The 20,763-nt window shown below is 43.4% G+C and overlaps 1 protein-coding gene across 2 annotated transcripts in view; it reads right to left on the bottom strand.

Annotated features, from left to right (window-relative positions):
• RNF213 (ring finger protein 213) overlaps positions 1-20,763 on the bottom strand; it is a 112,625-nt gene that overhangs the window by 54,467 nt on the left and 37,395 nt on the right. For both annotated transcript variants that reach the window (XM_033438679.2, XM_033438682.2), the window contains 11 exons: positions 19,329-19,551; positions 18,490-18,545; positions 16,974-17,127; positions 14,114-14,284; positions 9,372-9,461; positions 8,111-8,233; positions 7,082-7,262; positions 4,913-5,128; positions 4,426-4,575; positions 1,322-1,911; positions 326-488 (listed from right to left, as the gene is read on the bottom strand). In XM_033438679.2, coding sequence (XP_033294570.1) covers positions 326-488; positions 1,322-1,911; positions 4,426-4,575; positions 4,913-5,128; positions 7,082-7,262; positions 8,111-8,233; positions 9,372-9,461; positions 14,114-14,284; positions 16,974-17,127; positions 18,490-18,545; positions 19,329-19,551 — 2,117 coding nt within the window. The remainder of the gene's footprint in view (positions 1-325; positions 489-1,321; positions 1,912-4,425; positions 4,576-4,912; positions 5,129-7,081; positions 7,263-8,110; positions 8,234-9,371; positions 9,462-14,113; positions 14,285-16,973; positions 17,128-18,489; positions 18,546-19,328; positions 19,552-20,763) is intronic.

The following is a 20,763-nucleotide window of genomic DNA, read 5'->3' as shown; positions in this document are numbered from 1 at the left end:
GAGACTAGACTTAATTATTACAATCACTAAGATGAAAGGAGAATTATAGGACGTGATAGTGGGGCTAATTATTGTTACAATGGCAATCATATTACAAGATATAAATGTATCAAATCAATGTGCCATACACCCTAACTTTACACAATGCTACCTGGCAAATACATTTCAATTAAAATGTTTTAATTTAAAAAATGCAGATGGCATCTCATGGTCCTTTACTCAGAACATGATCAAGGGGAGGGGCTGCCCACACGTTTAGGAAGACCACCCTATGAACCATCTAAACATGCTCCAGACTTCCGGCCACCACAGTGATGGACTGTACCTCCGAGAGCCTCCCGGACCCAGCTGATGAACTCCTTCCTCCGGGACAGCTCCTTCAGACACTGACACCGGGTCTCATTGACGTCCTGCAGCAGCTTTTTGGCACGGATAAGCTGCTGGTTGATCCGGTCCAGTTTTTCATGGCGAAAGTTGTCCAAGACAGTCTAAAAAAGTCATCAAAGCAAGTTGTCAAAGAGAGTCTGCAAGAGAAGGTTGTATGTGCACTGGAACTGGCTCCTGGACCCCCCAAAACAACAATGTTGACCGTCCCAACAGTCCTTCCCACCAAGCTTCCAGGATTGGCAGGTGCATAAAGCTCTTATCCCAGATTGGACACTGTAGCCGCTCTTCTGTCCTGCCTCGATCCATAGTAACTACAGTTCCTCCGCACCTGGCATTCTGCTAAGCAAACCTACACAAGAACCCTGCCAGGTGCACCTTGTAATTTTTTCTATTTTCTAGGTAAAGAATAGAAGGACCAGGACAGTGACCTACTCAAAAACACGCTGCTGGGCTTCAAGCTTACATGTGCCAGTCCCCATCATACCTGTCTATACAATAATATAGGTCACCATATACCTTATAAATGCTCACCTAAAAAAATCAGAAAGCAGAAGACTCACTTCTTAACTGTAACAGATAATGTACCACGTGCCGCTCCCAGGTAAGCACTAGATGTGCAGAGCTGACAAAACAAATGGCTTTTAGAACCTAAAGAGCTCAGGTGACTCTTTACAAATACCTGATGACTAAAAGAGGATCATTGCCTTTTCCTAAATTCACGATCCTCCTGCCGATCCAAGGAAACCCTCACTACCCAAAACAGTCGCACTGTTGGTAAACAAAGGTAAGAACGAAGCCCTTGGCATATGCAGGCATCGAATAAAATACAAATAACGTTGAAGGAAGCTGCGGAATCATCTTGCCCAGTTTTTAAGAGCTCGAGAGCGGCATCCCCGCCACCCCCACCCCCAGTAGTCCCCAGTAAATAACTTACAAAGCTTAGTAAGATGTGGAGAACACCAAAGTCGCCGGTCAGGGCCAAATTCTCTTTGACCTTCAAGATGACCTTGGCTGAGTCGACAGCCTGATGCAGGTGATGGTATTCCTCGATCTGCCGGACTCGCTCCTTGATCCAATCTTTTTGGTCACTGGGGTACAGAGCACACATGGTCTGGAGGTCTTTAGTTAGGTCGCTGTATTTATTCACAAAGTTTTTGAAGATGTCATCGATTTCCCCAAAGGTGACTTCCCCTGACTTCAGATCCTGATACAGTTTCGTAAACCTTTTGAAACAAGGGCCATATAAACATTGATACATCTCTTCAGGGTGGAATAGTTTCCTTTCCAGCTCCTCCTCTGGCTCACTCAGCTCCTGGGCGGCTTCTGTCCAGAAGACCTGGAAGACGTGGCTGTCCTTCAGCAAGTCTGCATTTCTGGCCATTTCTTGGACTGCAGGGCTCAGGTTGTAATGCGTTGTCCACGTTGAGTCGAGAGAGGTGGCTGACAAGTTCACCATCACGACTTGGTTTAATCTTTTCCCGCTGAGGTCTTCCGAATGTCTTTCAGCAATCTCTCCAAAATCCACTTTTGAAACCATAAGAGAATGTCAAAAGTGAAACCTCTATTCATGATATCATTTCATTTTACTTTCCCAGTTTTTACTCCCCTCGCTGCTCTTAAGGAAATGCAAGTGAACACACTTGCTGGCATTGTTCTCAGTAAGAATCCCTAAGTCTCCACCCTCACCTAGCTCGTCAATTTTCATGACAAAGAAAGCTTTGCAACTTCTGGGAGAAGATGACAGTCTGACATCTGCACATGCTTCCACTCCCTCCCCATATTCTGTTCCAATGATAGAAAAGAGATTGTTGTTCAAAAGCCATAAAGCAACAGGGCTGGGAAGGACAGAAAAGGAGATCACAGCAACAAAATTTTGGAACTTGAAAAGCAGATGTGCTAGGGGGTAAATGACGTCTTAAGCCTCAGAACGTGGGGTCCTAGCCCATGGTGGGGAAACCTGAGTCTGCCACGTGTCTGGTGTCACAGACTTCCCCCAATGCACAGACACTGGCTGCACAGGTAACTGAAATTTGGGAGGTGGTGATAAAATAAGGAGGACTGGGCTGAAAGTCTGCTTAAGAAGTCATCAAATAGCCTCATTTTCATCCCCACCCGTTCCATACGGCAGGTTGATGGCACCTCCTCCACCCTGGCAAGCAATGGGCGGTTTATATTTTAGACAGCATAACACGGAGGGCTCTCTGGATTGGGGGTCTCAGGTATATGGCAGAATAAAGGCATTTCCAGGCACGTATGCTTTGTCAGGAAGCTAACAGACGGTACGTACCATTAAATTTAAGAAGAAAGGAGAACAGAGGATACAGGAAGAAGGAAGGCAGTAAGACTAGATGTGCATATTGGATGCTGAGAACCCTCCAGACCTCATTTCTCTCTTGACTCCCAGAAACCTGGCAGCGGGGCCTATACCTTCCAAGCAAGAGACTGGCAATCTAAGCAGCCCAAGAGAGAGGAGCTAAAGATACAGGCTATTTCAAAGCCTAGCCACGCCACCCTCAGAATCCTCCATTAGCATGTTAGGCACCTCTCTTAATATAAACAGATAAACAAGCATTTCTAGACAGATGGGGAAAGTCTTTAACATGAAAAATAGATATTAAAACATACCAAGAGATAAAAGCAACTCGGAGGAAATAGGAAACTATTCAAGATAAAGAAAAAGAAAACCTCTAAATCAAAAATATCAATAATCTCAGAAAGATATGATACTGCAACCATGAACAAGAACAGGATAGCAGAGAAAAAGGATCACTCAGAGGAAAAAAAGAGTTCTTATAAATTAAATACATAAGAAGAGAAATTTAAAAATTTACTGGAAACGTTAGAAGGTCAAATTAAGGAAACTGCTCAGAAAGCAGAACAAAACACAAAGAGATGGAAAATAGGAGAGAAAATGTATGGAAGTCAGATGACCATTCCAGGAGATCACACATCCAACTGTGAATTCCAGCAAGAGAAAAAGTAACCACTTAACTAACACAAGAAGTTTCCCCAGAACTCAAGGACTTGGATTTCCAGATTAGAAAGACCCACTTAATTATGCCCAGTACAACAGATGGGAAACAGACCCATTCCAAGGCACATCATTAGGAAATTTCAGAATAAGGGGGACAAAAAGATATCAAGAGCTTCCTGAGAGAGAAAATATGTCATCCACGAAGGATAAGAATCACATCTGACTCTCAACAGCGACCCTGCAGAGACCATGGAGCCACAAATCCCAAATCCTGAAGGAAAACGTTTCCAGTCTGTACCTCTGCACCAAACAACAGATCTCATGTACGGGCAGACATTTTCAGACAGGCAACGACTCCTGTGCCCCCTTCTCAGGAGGGACCAGAGGGTGTGTTTCACTAAAACACAGGAGTGAAAGCAGGGAGCCATGGGACCCAGGACACAGATCCAGCCGAGGACAGAAGCAGGACATCCCTAGGACTGCATCCCTCCAGTCTGGGGAGAGTCCTTCTGAAAAGTCAAACTGATTGCCTTGTGAGGAAATTCAAATGGTTGGTAAAGAGTCTGGGATTGAACTTAAAAACAAATACATTGAAAACAAAGCATAGGACAAGACAAGAATTTTAAATCTAGAGAAAACAGTTTGCACAAGAAATGGAAGAGAATCATGGTATGTTTCATGGCTCAGGTATGAACAGTGCGTTTACACAGTCGTGACTATTTAAACCCTGAGGACTGATCTAATTAAAATTATGATAAAATTGGAGGAAAGGGAGGTTGGAAAGGTTATGTGTGTAAGGCAGAAATTGGAAAAATAAGGAGATTTAACACTTAACATGGATAATGCTTAAACCTGAAAAATCAAGGAGACATTTAAGCACGCTACTTAGAGGTACGGCAGTAATCGCCAAAAAGTGTTAACTTTGTAAAAATTAACACATTCAAAAAAGGCTCCCGTCCAAGATAAAAGGCTGCTACTGTGACACATTCTTATCATATTCTCTTTTGACCATTCTCCCCTGGGGACCCCTCAATTTTGTTTATTTTAATGCTTAAGAATATCACCTTTAATCAGGTCTTTTACCCTCCCATACAACTTCAGGAGAGAGTCAACATATGTTTTCTCATTCTTTAGAGTGACTAGTTCATTCTTTCTGAGACTCAGCACTTCCTTCATAGCGTGTCTTTTCTCATGGGCTGGAAGACTTGTACTCCCTGAAAAAAAAAGAAAAGGAAACCAGTAGAACACACAAACATTCGCTTGTGGCAAGACATTTCTTCCACCCACATGAACATGCCCCACGTGCTGAGCTATGTGGAGGGTGACGCAGGGGGCTGCGTGCAGGGCCACTCCAAGATGTCCCCGTGTCAGCAGCATGGAATAAAAACAGCCAGTGCTCTGACACAGTCAGTATTTTATCACTTTCCCATTATTTTCCTAAGGATTAGAAGCCATCGCCTGTCAACTTCCTGGCGAGAAGAGCCACTAATCATAAAGACGACAAAGATCGCCCCTCTACAAGACACACAGGCAAACACAGACGCTTCTTACCGTCTAACCCCTCATGAGCCTGAAGTCCACATCTCAACTTACTTAACTGCCAGATGTCAAGGAACTGATTGGTGTGTTTTATGATCAGCTCCAGTTGTCCAACTAAAATCGCTCCACTGATGAGGTCATTAGTAACTTTTCTGAACACAGAGTCAGCAGTGGCCATCAACTTCTTCCCTTCATCGGTAATATTTTCTAATATTTTCTCATTGGTTCCTGATCAAGTTAAGAACAGAGTTAAAACGGTGGGCATCCCACTTCCTTCCCACGTTATTGAATTCCCAGTAACTTCCTCATTGCTCTGACCCAACTTCCATACAATAAAGCAGAGTCATTCCGTGTTTCCAGATGTGCTTCTCACATCCCTCGATTCTGCTTTGCCCAGGAGGTTTACATCTCACCCAAATTCATCTCCCAAAGGACTTCCTTCTTCATGAAGACGATTCCTCAAATGACCAAAGTCAGCCAGGAGAACCACATTTCTCAGTTATTTTAAACCTGTGCCCTCTTCAGTATACTGAATATCTTTCTTAAACTAGACATCACCGCCTTTAAAATCTCCCATCTTGAGAACGCTTAGAGAAAAATAAACTGCACTAGGGATGCACTGACACCCCGTGAGGGTTATCTACGTGGTCTTAAGGAGGCATCATCACAGCACATGGAAACAAGATAAACATCAGTGTAATGGCTATACTCTACACATCTTGGCTATCTTGCAAAATGTTGAATGTGAATTTTAGGATCAATTTAGAGGGCAAAATTTTCAAACATACTTAACCACCAGAAGGTTTCTCTCCCAGTCATACTAGGGTCATACAGTTGGGTCATGCCATTAAAAGCAAATAAAGCAGCTTTATTCACAATTGCAAAATCTTGGAAGTATCCAAGATGTTCTTCAGTAGGTGAATGGACAAACTGTGGTCCATTCACATAATGGAACATTATTCAGTGGTAAAAAGAAGTGAGGTATGAAAAGGAACCTTCAATGCATGTTGCTAAACGAAGAAGCCAATCTGAAAAGGTTACAGAGTGTGTGATTCCAACCATATCACTTTCTGCAAAAGGCACAACTGTAGAAGAGGGGAGAGGGGAGGGATGAACAGGTGGAACACAAGGTTTTAGGGCAGTGAAACTATTCGGTATGATACGGTAATAGTGGATGCACATCATTAAACATTTGTCAAAACCCGCAGAAAGTACCAGAGTAAACCCAATGTAAACATTGGTCTTTAGTTATTAATAACATATCAGTACTGGCTCATCAGTTATAACAATTGTACCACACTGAAGCAAGACATTAATAATAGAGGAAACTGTGTGTGTGGAGGGGCTAAATATGGGAAATCTCTGTACTTTCTGCTCAATTTTTCTATCAACTTAAACTGCTCTAAAATATAAGGTCTATTAATTTAAAAGACACAAATGTAATATTTTCAAATGAGTAGTTTTTAATCATTACATAGGAATTCCACATCAATCTTCTTATTTTATCGCTACAACAACCCTGCCATTGAAGAAACTTAGCTTTTTGTTTTAAGGCTGTCCCAGTAATTTGATGAAACTGAGACGCAAAATAATCTAACTGTGGTGCTTTTCCACTAGATCTGAATCTAACGACTCACACATAAACCTGAATATAATGTTTTTAGGGAAATACACATCTCTCCCTCTTTGGTCACAAACGCTTGGGTCATGGAATGTACGGGTGGAAAAATCAGGCAGTACTTAGTTTTTGCTAAGGTCACCAGTATTGGATCGGACATTTATATGGATCTCAGAACAACAAAGAGAGGGTTTTAGACTCAGACACACTTGGGTTTTGATTTCAGTTCTTAACACTTATTCTTGGCAAGACCTTGGGTAAGTCCTATTACATTCTCCACCTCAGTTTCTTTGTCTGAGGAGCCTCAGAACCACTTCAAGTATAAGACATCAGCATGGTAGCTGGTGTTCAGCAGCTATTCTATGAATGGTGGATTTCAGTGTTAGCTCTCAATTACAATACAAGATACTATGAACCTTCCTGGGTCCTTCCATCCAGGCTGCTTCTTTTGGCAAACATCAACCCATTCGAACTGACTCACAGGTCAAATACTCTGCCCTACCCTTGGGTCAGGAGGCACCACTGGACAGAGCACATGTTCCCAGCACCCTCTGTGAACATACCATACAACTTGAGGAGATGATTGACTTCTGGCCAAGTGAGCAGGTGATTCAAAACCTCACCTAAGTCATCTACAAATTCCCCTCTACTTCTCGGCCAGGACTTAGTGATCACAGCAGACACAAGGGTGCCACATTTCCTCAAGTCGTTATAAGAGATTTTCTCAAGGATACTGGTCTGAGACTATAAGAAAATGAATAAAGAGAGGGATATTTAGAAGGTTTTTCTGGTTGGTTTGTTTTTGAATAACAGAAGTAAATTACCCACCCAACAGCATTTCAGAAATCCCTCATAACTAGTTTTACAAAGCCTCAAAAAAACCAATTATAAATAAAATGCTTAACTTTTCTTAGGGCACTTCCATTTTCCTGTGCACTGTCTCCGTAAGTGATGAATACTGGGGATGCGGAAACAGGTACCGACAGACAGATACAGACACAACCCACAAGTCACCCCTCTTTCCTCTGGCTCAATGCCAGTTTCTACATTTTTCCTGGGACTTTCACATTATGAAAAACATCAAACATAATACAAGTAAACCATTAATACTGGTATCCTTTGTATTCCTAACTGTAATTCTTGTAAAGCTACCTACAAACAACACATAAATTTTAACTCTCTTTCTAAGTGAATTGATAAAATCTTTTCAACTTCATACATTTTTTCTTCCATAATGCTTTGCTAACCTTTGGGGTCTTCTACTGCATGCTAAGCAAGTGTTATTAGCAAGCAATAAAACAAAGGCTGGGTAGGTGGCAATGATAATAATGGGGCATTTAGGAGCAGCCTGTGAGATTTCTGGAGGTCACCCGTGAACTGCTATGATACCATGCAGTAGCAGGAAGCTGAGTGGCATTTCAAGGAGTGGGTACAGGGTACTGGATTTCAGGCTGGGGAGGGGGATGCCCAGAGCCCATTCTTTGCATTGGTGCAGGGTCTCAGAACCAGCGGCACTTAATAGCCTTTAGTTGATGAAGACAGAAGGCAGGTGTGAACCCAAACGCAATTCTTGAGTGGGAAAGGTTGTTCACCTGGCAGATCGAGCTCACGGCTTCAATGGCACACATCTCAAAGCGTTTCGACACACTGTCTTCCGCACCTGCAGCATCCCAGTTAGTGCTACAGAAGGCAGAGATCTGGGAGAGAGGCTTCTCCTGCAAGACGGGAAGATGAGGGTGTTATAGGTTTGGGGTGCTGCACTCTCAGACACTATGGAATGAAAACACCCTAGTAATTTTCACTTTCCTACTACTGTATCAGCTCCCCATTATTTTGACCTTCTTCCCATCCCATGCTAAGCATGTCCTCCCTGCCTCTAACCATTAGACCAACAAGGCAAAAATTCAAACAAGACCAAGAAGGCTAAAATTCCCACTTTGCAGAAAAAGCATCCGGCTCAGCAGCTTGCAAAAGCAGGTAAATTTAAAAAAAAAAAAAAAAAAGGGCTTCCCTGGTGGCGCAGTGGCTGTCAATCTGCCTGCCAGTACGGGGGACATGGATTCAAGCTCTGGTCCGGGAAGATTCCCACATGCCGCGGAGCAACTGAGCCCATGCACCACAACTACTGAGCCTGCGCTCTAGATCTTGCAAGCCACATCTAGTGAGCCTGCGTGCCACATCTACCGAGCCTGCGTGCCACAACTACTGAAGCCTGCACGCCTAGAGGCTGTGCTCTGCAACAAGAGAAGCCACCGCAATAAGAAGCTCGCACATTGCAACGAAGAGTAGTCCCCGCTCGCCGCAACTAGAGAAGGCCTGCGCAGCAATGAAGACCCAACGCAGCCAAAAATAAATAAAATAAATGTATAACAAAAATATAAATTTTTAAAACTAATTAATTAAAAAAGGTTTCTTCTTTGCTTCTCTTTTCCTAAAAAGATCCATTTAACAGTTACGTAGAAAACCCTCATATCCCGTTTTTTAAAACCCGAATTTTCTAGGGTCACAGGCCTTAATTAAAAATGGGGAGCAATTTTGTGTTGTCCCCACTTGTCACTGGGTTTAATAAGGCTCTTGTCACCAACAGGCCACTTAGAGCCACAGCATATAGGGTTAGTGCCAATTAGAACCCCATGCATGCTGAGGGTTCCCCTGGTGCCCAGACCTTGTGCCCTTATTCTTCTCTGGAATACCATCTGCAGTCAAACTATTAAGGCTGAATCAGAAATCATATGACAGAGTCATATGAACCCCATGCCCTGTCCCTTCAAATGCAGTCATCACGTGTCTTGGTTGCTTCTCACGGTCTGGTTTTACCGACTTCCAAAAAGAACATCCCCCGACTTTCAGTACCTGTTTGAGCCTCCCTTCCATGTCCCCCAGCAAGGATTCCTTCCAGCCATGCTCTGCAGGGAAGTTTATTTCCACCAGTCGCCTCCAGACCTGCAAAACCCACATGTAAGGGACAGCCACTAGGACACCTAGATGCCACAGTGGAATTCTATGAAGGAAGATGATTATGCACAGCGCTTCAAAGACACCTGGGTTCTGACTCATCTTTGTCAATGGTCTGCTGTGTCACTGGTGTGTCAGGGCAACCCACCTTAGCCTTATAAAACGAAGGGTCCTGACTGGGACAGGTCATCTCTACAGTCTCTTCCACTGTGTAACTGGTTTTTAACCTGAAAGGATTTCCCTCCATTGTTTTATTTCAAAAAGTTTCAAACTTAACAGAAAGTTGCAATGACAGCACAAGGACACTCATATACCTTCAGCTAGGCTCCCCAGTGTTTAAAGCGACTGCTTTATCTCTTTCTCTTTTGTGCTCCCTTTAGTCTCTCTAGAAATAGGCATTTTCTCCGCTGAACCATCGGAAGGAAGTTGCAGACGTCATGTCCCTTGGCCCATAAGTCCTGGGCAGGCATCCCCAACACCATGTCCCTTCTGCTACACATGGTAGTACAGGTGTCACGCTGAGGCCAGTTCACGTGGGTGTGACCTTTCTCGAGGAAGGGTCCATGTCCACATTTCTCTCATTGTCCACAGGTGTCCTTCCTGACTGTTTGGGTCATGGATCCAACTGACGGACACACACTGCATTTAGTTACCATGTCTCTTTTCTAGAAGAGTTCTCTGGCCTTTTCTGTTTTCCTTTCTGTTATGATGATGACAAAGTTTTTTTCTTTTCCATTATGGTTTACTACAGGATATTGAATATAGTTCCCTGTGCTATACAGTTGGGCCTTGTTTACCTATTTTATATATTAGTAGTTTGTATCTGTTAATCCCAAACTCCTAATTTATCCCTCCCAGACCCCCTTTCCCTTTTGGTAACCACAAGTCTGTTCTCTACGTCTGTGAGTCTGTCTCTGTTTAGTAAATAAGTTCATTTGTGTTGTATTTTAGATCCCACATGTAAGTGACAGCATATGGTATTTGTCTTTCTCTGTCTGATTTACTCCACCTAATACGATAATCTCTAATATGATAATCCTCTTCTGGTCATTACTCATTGTGATACTCCAATTGCCTCAGATTTGGATAGTGGGAACCCCTGCAAGCTAGCTTCTGTCTCCTTTTTTAAAAAATGTAATAATTTTAGATGTACGGAAATACTGCAGAGATAGTATGGAGAGTTCCAGATACTCTCAGCCCAATTTCCCCGAGTGCTAACACGTTACGTAGCCATAGTACAGTTGTCAAAGCTAAGTAATTAGCATTGCTAGATTACCATGAACAAAACCACTGGCTTTATTTGGATTTCACCACTTTTTTCCCATGAACATCCTTTTACCATCCAGGATCTAACCTAGGATATCACCTTGGATCTAGTCCTGCCTCCTTGTGACATGTCACCACTCGACTTCAAGCACTTCTACTTTCTGGCAATACAAGGTGTTTCAGGCTGGCCTTTCACTTCTTCAGCCCCACCTCTAGAATCTGCTGTTCCTTCCAGAAGCACAGGTTTGGGGAGGTTTTGTTTTGGTTTGTTTTTCACGGGAAATGACATTTAGAAGCCATGACTAGGGCTCTGGGTGTGCTCACGGACCTCGGTGTCACAATCTCGAGGCCCTTTCAGTGGATGGAGTCAGGAACTGTGGTTGCTTTTTATTTTTTTAATTTTTACAATATTTATTTATTTATTTTTGGCTGCGATGGGTCTTCGTTGCCGTGCACGGGCTTTCTCTAGTTGCGGCGAGCAGGAGCTACACTTTGTTGCAGTGCACAGCTTCTCAGTGTGGTGACTTCTCTTGTTGCGGAGCACGGGCTCTAGACACGTGGGCTTCAATAGTGTGGCTCGCGGGCTCTAGAGTGCAGGCTCAGTAGTTGTGGTGCAGGGGCTCAGCTGCTTCGCGGATGTGGGATCTTCCTGGACCAGGGCTCGAACCTGTGTCCCCTGCATTGGCAGGCGGACTCCCAACCACTGTGCTACCAGGGAAGCCCCTGTTGTTGCTATTTATTTATTATACAGCAGGTTCTTATTCGTTATCTACTTTATACATATTAGTGTATATATCTCAATACCAATCTCCCAATTCATCCCACCACCACCACCACCCCACCCCCGCTTTCCCTCCTTGGTGTCCATACGTTTGTTCTCTACATCTGTGTCTATTTCTGCCTTGCAAACCAGTTCATCTGTACCATTTTTCTAGATTCCACATATATGTGTTAATATACGATATTTGTTTTTCTCTTTCTGACTTACTTCACTCTGTATGACAGCCTCTATGTCCATCCATGTCTTCACAAACGACCCAATTTCGTTCCTTTTTATGGCAGAGTAATATTCCATCGTATATATGTACCACATCTTCTTTATCCATTTGTCTGTCGATGGGCATTTAGGTTGCTTCCATGACCTGGCTATTGTAACTAGTGCTGCAATGAACATTGGGATGCATGTGTCTTTTTGAATTATGGTTTTCTCTGGGTATATGCCCAGTAGTGGGATTGCTGGGTCATATGGTAATTCTATTTTTAGTTTTTTAAGGAAGATCCATACTGTTCTCCTTAGTGGTTGTATCAACTTACATTTCCACCAACAGTGCAAGAGGGTTCCCTTTTCTCCACACCCTCTCCAGCACTTGTTGTTTGTAGATTTTCTGATGATGCCCATTCTAACTGGTGTGAGGTGACACTCATTGTAGTTTTGATTTGCATTTCTCTAATCATTAGTGATGTTGAGCAGCTTTTCATGTGCTTCTTGGCCATCTATATGTCTTCTTTGGAGAAATGTCTATTTAGGTCTTCTGCCCATTGTTTGGTTGGGTTGTTTGTTTTTTTAATATTGAGCTGCATGAGCTGTTTATGTATCTTGGAGATTAATCCTTTGTCCATTGACTCGTTTGCAAATATTTTCTCCCATTCTGAAGGTTGTCTTTTCGTCTTGTTTATAGTTTCCTTTGCTGTGCAAAAGCTTTTAAGTTTCATTAGGTCCTATTTATTTTTGTTTTTATTTCCATTACTCTAGGAGGTGGGTCAAAAAAGATCTTGCTGTGATTTATGTCAAACAGTGTTCTTCCTATGTTTGCCTCTAAGAGTTTTATAGTGTCCAGTCTTACATTTAGGTCTCGAATCCATGTTGAGTTTATTTTTGTGTATGGTGTTAGGGAGTATTCTAATTTCATTCTTTTACATGTAGCTGTCCAGTTTTCCCAGCACCACTTATTGAAGAGACTGTCTTTTCTCCATTGTATATCCTTGCATCCTGTGCCATGGATTAGTTGACCATAGTTGCATGGGTTTATCTCTGGGCTTTCTATCCTGTTCCATTGATCTATATTTCTGTTTTTGTGCCAGTACCATATTGTCTTGATTACTGGAGCTTTGTAGTATGGTTTGAAGTCAGGGAGTCTGATTCCTCCAGCTCCATTTTTTTTTCCTCAAGATTGATTTGGCTATTCAGGGTCTTTTGTGTCTCCATACAAATTTTAAGATTTTTTGTTCTAGTTCTGTAAAAAATGCCATTGGTAATTTGATAGGGATTGCATTGAATCTGTAGACTGCTTTGGGTAGTATAGTCATTTTCACAATATTGATTCTTCCAATCCAAAAACATGGTATATTTCTCCATCTGTGTGTGTCATTTTTGATTTCTTTCATCAGTGTCTCATAGTTTTATTAGTACAGGTCTTTTACCTGTTGTTGCTTTTTAAATCATGAGTTCACACTATACCTCTAGCTCCTTCCAAACCACAGACCTCCTCCTCTCTCCCCTGGTCCACACGTCCCTCCTCCAGTAAGAAAGAACCTGGGCTTCCAACAGCAGCAACCCTGTGTCCATCTGCTCAGCCTTAGAGTACACACAACATAGCTCCAGACTTGCTACACCCATTCCACTGCCAACAGCAAAACTTCTAAACCAAGTTCAAGATGTATGTATGTTTTCCTTGTTTTGACCTTAGACTCTGTCCCGGTGAGGGTGAGTGGTCAGAGTTCTGGGCTCTGGGTATTTGGATTAATGATCTTCTCCCCTCTGTGTAGATAGGTAATAAGTTTGAAGAAGTCTGAGATGGAGTGAGAGTCATTTGTCTCTGCTCATGCACAGTCTCAGCTATATGATTTTATAATGACTCCATTAAAGTATCCCTGGAAGGCAACAGCCTATTGAAGTCTGGTTTGATGACGTCTGAGGGCCATTTGGTTGGTTTGCTTATATCACTTTCTAGAACTTTGTCCTGGAGTCAACAGTCTTTAGGCCCTCCCTCTTCCTCCTCAGTGGCACAAGATTCTGTCCACACCTCGGTTTCTGGAAGCCCTCCCTGCCTCCCAACATTTTGGAACTGATTTCCAGTTTCCTCACATTCAGACGCCACTCTGCCCAGTTTCCCTTTCAAGTAGCTCTTGCTTCCATCTTATTCTTCTACTTTCAACATCATAAACCTGACTCATAACCTCAGCACTGGATCAGACTCGAATGCCCCTCCCCGCCAGCCCAACAAGGTCTGTCCTCACCATTCAGCAGCCTCACCATCGGTGTGGGGACCATGGCCCACCCACCAGGGTGCCCGTGCCCTTGGGTCCTGTTAGGGGAGCAGCTGCCCATTCTGCAAACAAGACCCACTGGGTTCCCTGCACTCGGCAGGGCTTACCTCAATCTCCTCGCAGTAAGTGAAGGTGACAGAAAACGAATACTCAGTCTGGAATACGCCCTTTTGAAAAATTCTCTGAAGCCAAGATCTTGTAGCGGCGAGAGTCCCCTGGAAGACTGTTTTTACTGAATTCTTCTTTCCAGTTTCATTTCCCTGTCCTCCTGCTGAATCCTGTCACCACAAGTGAGAGACAGAGAGTTTAATTGTCCCTGCGCTGTGGACCCAAAGGATTGTCCAGATGCCACTCCCTTCCCCCCTGCACGCCCGACACCACCTGTGCGCTCAGACTCACCGGCCTGGCCAGAGCCTGCGCATTCATAGCACTTTCATTTCCCCAGAACATTTCGGCTTCACTCTGGGTGGGCAGCATGGGGGAACGAGGCAGGAGAAGGAGTGGCATGGATGCCCCAACAAATGACCCCAGGCAACTGTTAACAGAGGCAACTCTGCCTCGCCAATGCACAGACTTCCTGGGCTCTGAGCCGAGGAAGAGCTGACAAGCTTCCTCTGGACAGGGTGCGAAGGAGGCACCCAGGGCTCAGAGCTTCCAGCAGTTCAGAGAAGCCGAGCTAGTGTAAACCCTGCTCCTCAGTGACATGTTTGGTCTGCGGGCCAGGAGGTAAACCCACGTCCCCAACCACTGGTGCTCTTTCCTTGAGGTTCTCCCTTCATTCCCTCTCCCTGAAAAGCCCCTTTTCCCCGGGGTCAAGGGCTCCAAGGATGCCTCCCTCCCTCTCTCCCTCTCCTTCTCACCAGAAGCACCTTTACCACAAAGCAGATACAGCCCAGCCATCAGCCCCACTTAGAGGTCTCTCCCAGTTCTGTGTGTGTTTCCTTTTGCTTCAACTGAGCCCCTCAAATTGTGTGTCAGGACCCCCCAAAATTGAATCTGTTGGTGTCACTCCCTCCCTCCAGAGATGCCTGGCCCAAGGGCTAAAGACGCGGTGGCGAGGCAGCTGCCCAAGGAGCTGACAGCACGGTCAGTAACCAGAGCAAGTGCCAAGATGAGAAAGCACAAGCTATTTTCAAGGCACATAAAGGGTGCTGTACCCAGCCTGGTGGGGGCAGTTCTTCCCTGAAAGATTCGGGGAGCTCTGGGCAGCATGGGAGTGGTGGGCTGGGGTACAGGTGTGATGGGAGCATAGCACTCAGGATGTGGGTGGCAAGGGCCAGCGACAGTTCTGAGCTGAAAGCAGGACATGCTGACCCATGCAGAACATCCCCGCATGGTGCAACAGCTTCTAGAATAATCTGGAAGCTTTAGCAGGGTGTGCATGCCATCTGTGATCTGGCATTGCCTAGATCTCAGCTCCATCTCCAGCCACACTAGGCTACCTGTGGGTCCTCCGGAGCAGCATGTTCCTCTCCTCCCTGACATTGCACGGGCTGCTCTCTCGCCCTGTGGGAACGTCAGCCCCTCCGAAGGCCCTTTGTTCCCAGGGCACCTGATCAACACTCCAGCTTAGCATTAAGCCACTGTGCTGCAATTATGTGCTCACAGGATGGTCCCCCTCCTACGCATCCCTGCTGCCAGGGACCTGTCTTCTCCATCTGGGTGTCCCCTGCACCCAGCACAGATGATGGACGTAAGTGGATAACCCAAGTCTGAAAATCTACTCTAGAACCTTCAGCTTTGCTCCTTGTTTTTCTCGATCTGATGTCCTATCAATCCTATCAACCCTTTATGTCAGCATGCAACCAAAAGCTTTGCAAAAACTCTTCATATACTTTGGTTTTATTTAATTTCAGTTCTGCAAAGCTTTCTGCTTTTATGGCACAGGTAGAGTATTTGGATCAGACTGTGGATTGCACTAATCTGAGATTCCAACCAACATTTAAGATAGTTATTTCTACAGGAACATATACCCTAAGTAACTGACAAATTTCAAATTTCTTGAACACAGTTTATCTAGACGTTGGCACCTGCCTATGATGGTTTAAATAATACCCACTTCAGGAGAAAGCAATCATCTTACCAATAATGTTTATTTTTAAATGTATCCTTGGTATTTTAAAGAAGAAAAATGAAAAGGAACAAGTTAAAACATATACTTAATTATTTTATATCACTAACATCCCAGTTCTGACGTGTCAAATGCTTAACAAATAATTGGTCGATCTAAATATGAAATCATCTATCACCTTCATGTGGAAGCTCAAACTCAAGCTGGTGAAGATCACACAACAATGGGAAAATATAAGCTGCGCACAACAAGCAACGTCATGGATGGAACTCAGAGATGTCACGTCAAGTGAAGAAAGCCAGACACAAAAAGGAAAGAGTTCAAAGATGGGCAAAACTAATCCGTGGTGGTAGAGATCAGGAGAGGGGTTACCTCTGGGAGGTGTGGAGCGAGGGGGGACAGAGCTCTGGGATGTCCCTACAGCTTGATGAGGGAGATGGAGCCTGTGTGGAAAGGCTCTAAGGTGGGCACTTAGGTGTGTGGACCTCGCTACTGTATTTGAGTTTCAGTGAACAGGAATAAAGCTCAGGTGGGAAAGACTAGGCATGAATATGCATTTAGGTGGGGAGGTCCTTGCCTGAAGTCCCAGCCACTTGCAGAGCTCTTGAATTAACCCAGTCACAGCTGATACTCTACACTTGAGATCCTGCACTGCCTCCTTCCCTCCAACGCAAGCCCTGGAGAGCAAGCACGCAGACCCTAGTTCACCAAAATAGCCTCGATGCACAGAACAAAACCTGGCATCAAGTAGGTACTGACAAATATCTGATGACACAATCAGCCACTCTGTGTCATTCCAGCAATCCTAGAATTAGCCTATCTCCTTTTTGAACTGAGGATGCTTCAGGTTCCATAGCTCTCCTGGGTACAACATTACGTGTACGTGTTCCACTTACCACTAGAAGTTTAAGTATAATAATTCTGCAAACAATCTCAGCAGATAAGGCAGGCATCTCATAAAACGTGTATTCTTTTGTTATTCTGCAGGTAGTTTCGTGAAGTTTCAGGCACACAGTCAAGTAGGACTGTATCAAGGGCTCCTCAAGAATCCTACCCCACAAAGAGTTGAAAGAAATCAATGAAGTAATTTAGGAGGAATGAGAAAACAGTACCCCTTATCCATGACGAGTTCCTTCCCTTTAAAACACCTACAAGGAAGGCGTGTACTTGATCCCATATAGGTTAACATCCAGGACATTTCCATCTATCTTGAACTTGGGATTAAGATAAAAAGGAAAAAAAGTCCTTTTGGTTTGCCTCCATGGTCTGAACTATTTTAACAAAAGCAAGTTAAACTATTTCCAAGTGTATTCCTTTGTTTGAAAAAAATCTTAGGGATGCATATTACCAAAGATTCAAATACCATATAAATTTTTTTTTTTTTTTTTTGCGTTATGTGGGCCTCTCACTGTCGTGGCCTCTCTCGTTGCGGAGCACAGGCTCCGGACATGCTGGCTCAGCAGCCATGGCTTATGGGCCTAGCCGCTCTGCGGCATGTGGGATCTTCCTGGACCAGGGCACGAACTCGTGTCCCCTGCATCGGCAGGTGGACTCTCAACCACTGTGCCACCAGGGAAGCCCCCATATAAATTTTTTAAAAAATCAGGAAGATACAGGGAGGGAGAAAGAGAAAGAAATGCTAGAAGAATATATCCTGGGATATCCTGCGCATGAAATCTCTTCCCGCTCTGTGTGGACTTGCTTACTGGTTGACACATGACCAGAGCTGAGAGTTAGGGAGTTGATCAGAGTGGGGTTTAGAAGGCAGCATGAGAAAGGAATTACCTGGGGCAATTCTGTAATACACAGAATTAGGTGGGGTCCCTGAAGCCCCAGGTGCTTGATGTTAATGAAGACCTGACACCCCCACCTCCATCCTGAACACCCTACTAATTCAGATGAGGTGATCCTGGCAGTGCTCCAAGTATCTGGGAAAATACCTTCTCTCCCACAGGTACATTTCTATTGTTCTGCATTCGGTACACTGTGCCTTCTGGGTATCAGAGGTCACACAAATTTGCAGGAGCAAGTAATCTCAGATGATTACGGAAAGCTAACTTTGATTTTTATTTTCAACTTCCCTGACTTGTAAAAAAAATTTGAAGACTAAATGCTGACGAAATGCAGGATGCAAGCATGAATATGTAATATGATGGTGATCACTTAAAAATAAATGACAAAAATGCACAGGAAAAAAGACCAGATGGAAATAAACCAAAATCTTAGCAGCTGATTTCTATGCTTTTCCCTTTTTTAAAAAGTAGCATGATTACATTAATACCTAGAAAAAAGAAGTGGGATATATATTAATTTATGACCTTCCATTAATGACAGCAAATATGGGATACAGCCAATCAGTAGGCGATAACCGTGTGCAAGAGAAGAGAGACTACACTTTACTTTTCTACTTACTTTTCCCGAAACATATCCAGGAGGTGCAACAGCATTTCAAAAGTACTCTTAATACTCTAGGGTGGGGAAGAAAAGAAAAAAAAGAGAGGATTTAATCATGATGCCACCATCTTTGCTAAAACAGACCCCCCAAAATCCAACATAAATAGAGCATAATAATTATTTTCTTTCTATAAACAAATTTTAAGGGGCTCAAGTACTAATCTTATACCTTCTACAAATAAAACTCAGGATTTAAAATTATACTGTTTTGGGGACTTCCCTTGTGGTCCAGTGGTTAAGAATCCGCCTTCCAATGCAGGGGATGGAGGTTCGATCCCTGGTTGGGGAACTAAGATCCCACATGCCACAGGGCAACTAAGCCCACGCCACAACTACTGAGCTCACGTGCCACAACTAGGGAGAAGCCTGTGCGCTGCAACAAAGAGCCCGCACGCAGCAACAAAAGATCCTGCATGCCGCAACTAAGACCCAAAGTAGCCAAAAATAAATAAATATTTTTTAAAAAATAAAATAATACCATTTTATCCACCCCCAAAATGGGAAAGGACAGAGAGCAATTAGGAAGTGGACCAATACTCAGAATAACTTCTAGCCCTGCCCTGCACAATCACACATACCCAAAGGCTACTGTTTTATTGAGTTCTATTTACTGAAACAGAATAACTCAAGTAAATCAACCCTTTACCCTATGAAATATTGACCCCTCCTGGTTCTCTTTTTTCTAAATGCTTTACCCTGTCAGGTTTTCAGAAAAGGAGAATCACACATTCTGACTGATTCGGTTTTGATCTGCTTTTGCTAAGCAAGGACTCAAGAGCCGATTCCAGACAACAAACCTGGGAATTTCTGTTGGAGATTTCCTCAAGTCCTTCAAGCCGGTACCAAGTCCCTAGAAGACAGTCCAGGATACGAGGGGGTGAGTAACTCAGGTAGTCGATGAGGTCTTCCATGTAATGAACCAAGTTACTCAGAGGGAGCAAACTGAACCAGGATCGGAACAGATACTCATCCACATTTAGCAAATGTCTGTTCTTTCCCATTAGCTGGAGTAGTTGTTTCCTATATAAGGGAAAATTGGAACAGAAAAAAAGGGCAACAGTGAGATCAGTAAAACAGACCAAGTTAGTTAAAATTATGTTAGAAGGGATCTGAAAAGTTCTGATTTCAAAAATGATTTAAATGCTAAGAACTCAATCAAATGAGAAGTAAACAATAATATATTAAGGATTCAGCAACATGGATGAACTCTGAGGACATGATGCTCAGTTAAATCAGCCACTTACAAAAGGGCAAATACTCTGATTCCACTTATGTGAGGTCCCTAGAGGAGCCAGATTCATAGAGACAGACAGTAGAGTGGTGGGTGCCAGGGGCTGGTAGTGAGGGAGGGAGTAGACAGTCGTTGTTTAATGGGGACACAGTTTCAGTTTTACAAGATGAAAAGTTCTGGAGACGGATGGGGGTGACAGTTGCATAACAATGTGAATGTACTTAATGCCACTGAACCGTACACTTAAAATGATTAAAATGGTAAATTGTAGGTTAGGTATATTTTATCACAATAATAAAAGAATCCACCCAAAATTAAGCACTTTCCAGCTTTACTGAGATACAACTGGCATATGACGCTGTGTTACAGTTAAGATTAAATGTGTTGATTTGATACTCTTTCTTATTGCAAAATGATTACCACCATAGCATTACTTGATAGCTACACCCATTGTATCATATAGTTACCATTTCTTTTCGGTGGTGAAAACATTTTCTGCGGTGAAAACATTTAAAAGTTGCTACTCTCTTAGCTTACTGTAAGTAAACAATACAGTATTATTAACTATAGTTACCATGCTGTACATTAGCTCCCCAGAACTAATTTCTCTTCAGAGTACTGAAGTTTGTACTCTGACCAACATCTCCCCTTTTCCCCACCTCCCAGCCCCTGGTAATCACCATTCTACTCTCTGCTTCTGTGAGTTTGACTTTTTTACATTTCACATATAAGTGATATCATACAGTATTTGCCTTTATCTATCTGACTTATCTCACTTAGCATAATGCCCTCAAGGTCCATCCATATGTTGCAAGTGGCAGGATTCCCTTTTTTTTGTGGCTGAATAATACTGCATCATATATACATATATATGATGATATACACAAGTATATATACATCATATATATGTATACACACACACATATACACACCACTGCTTTATTTATTCATTTGTTGATGGACACGTAGGTTGCTTCCACATCTTGCCTATTGTGAATAAT

Source organism: Orcinus orca, chromosome 19 (assembly GCF_937001465.1).
Source record: "Orcinus orca chromosome 19, mOrcOrc1.1, whole genome shotgun sequence".
NCBI classification, from domain to species: domain Eukaryota; kingdom Metazoa; phylum Chordata; class Mammalia; order Artiodactyla; family Delphinidae; genus Orcinus; species Orcinus orca.
Note: the sequence above shows the minus strand (reverse complement) of the source record. Positions and strands in the feature narration are given on the sequence as shown.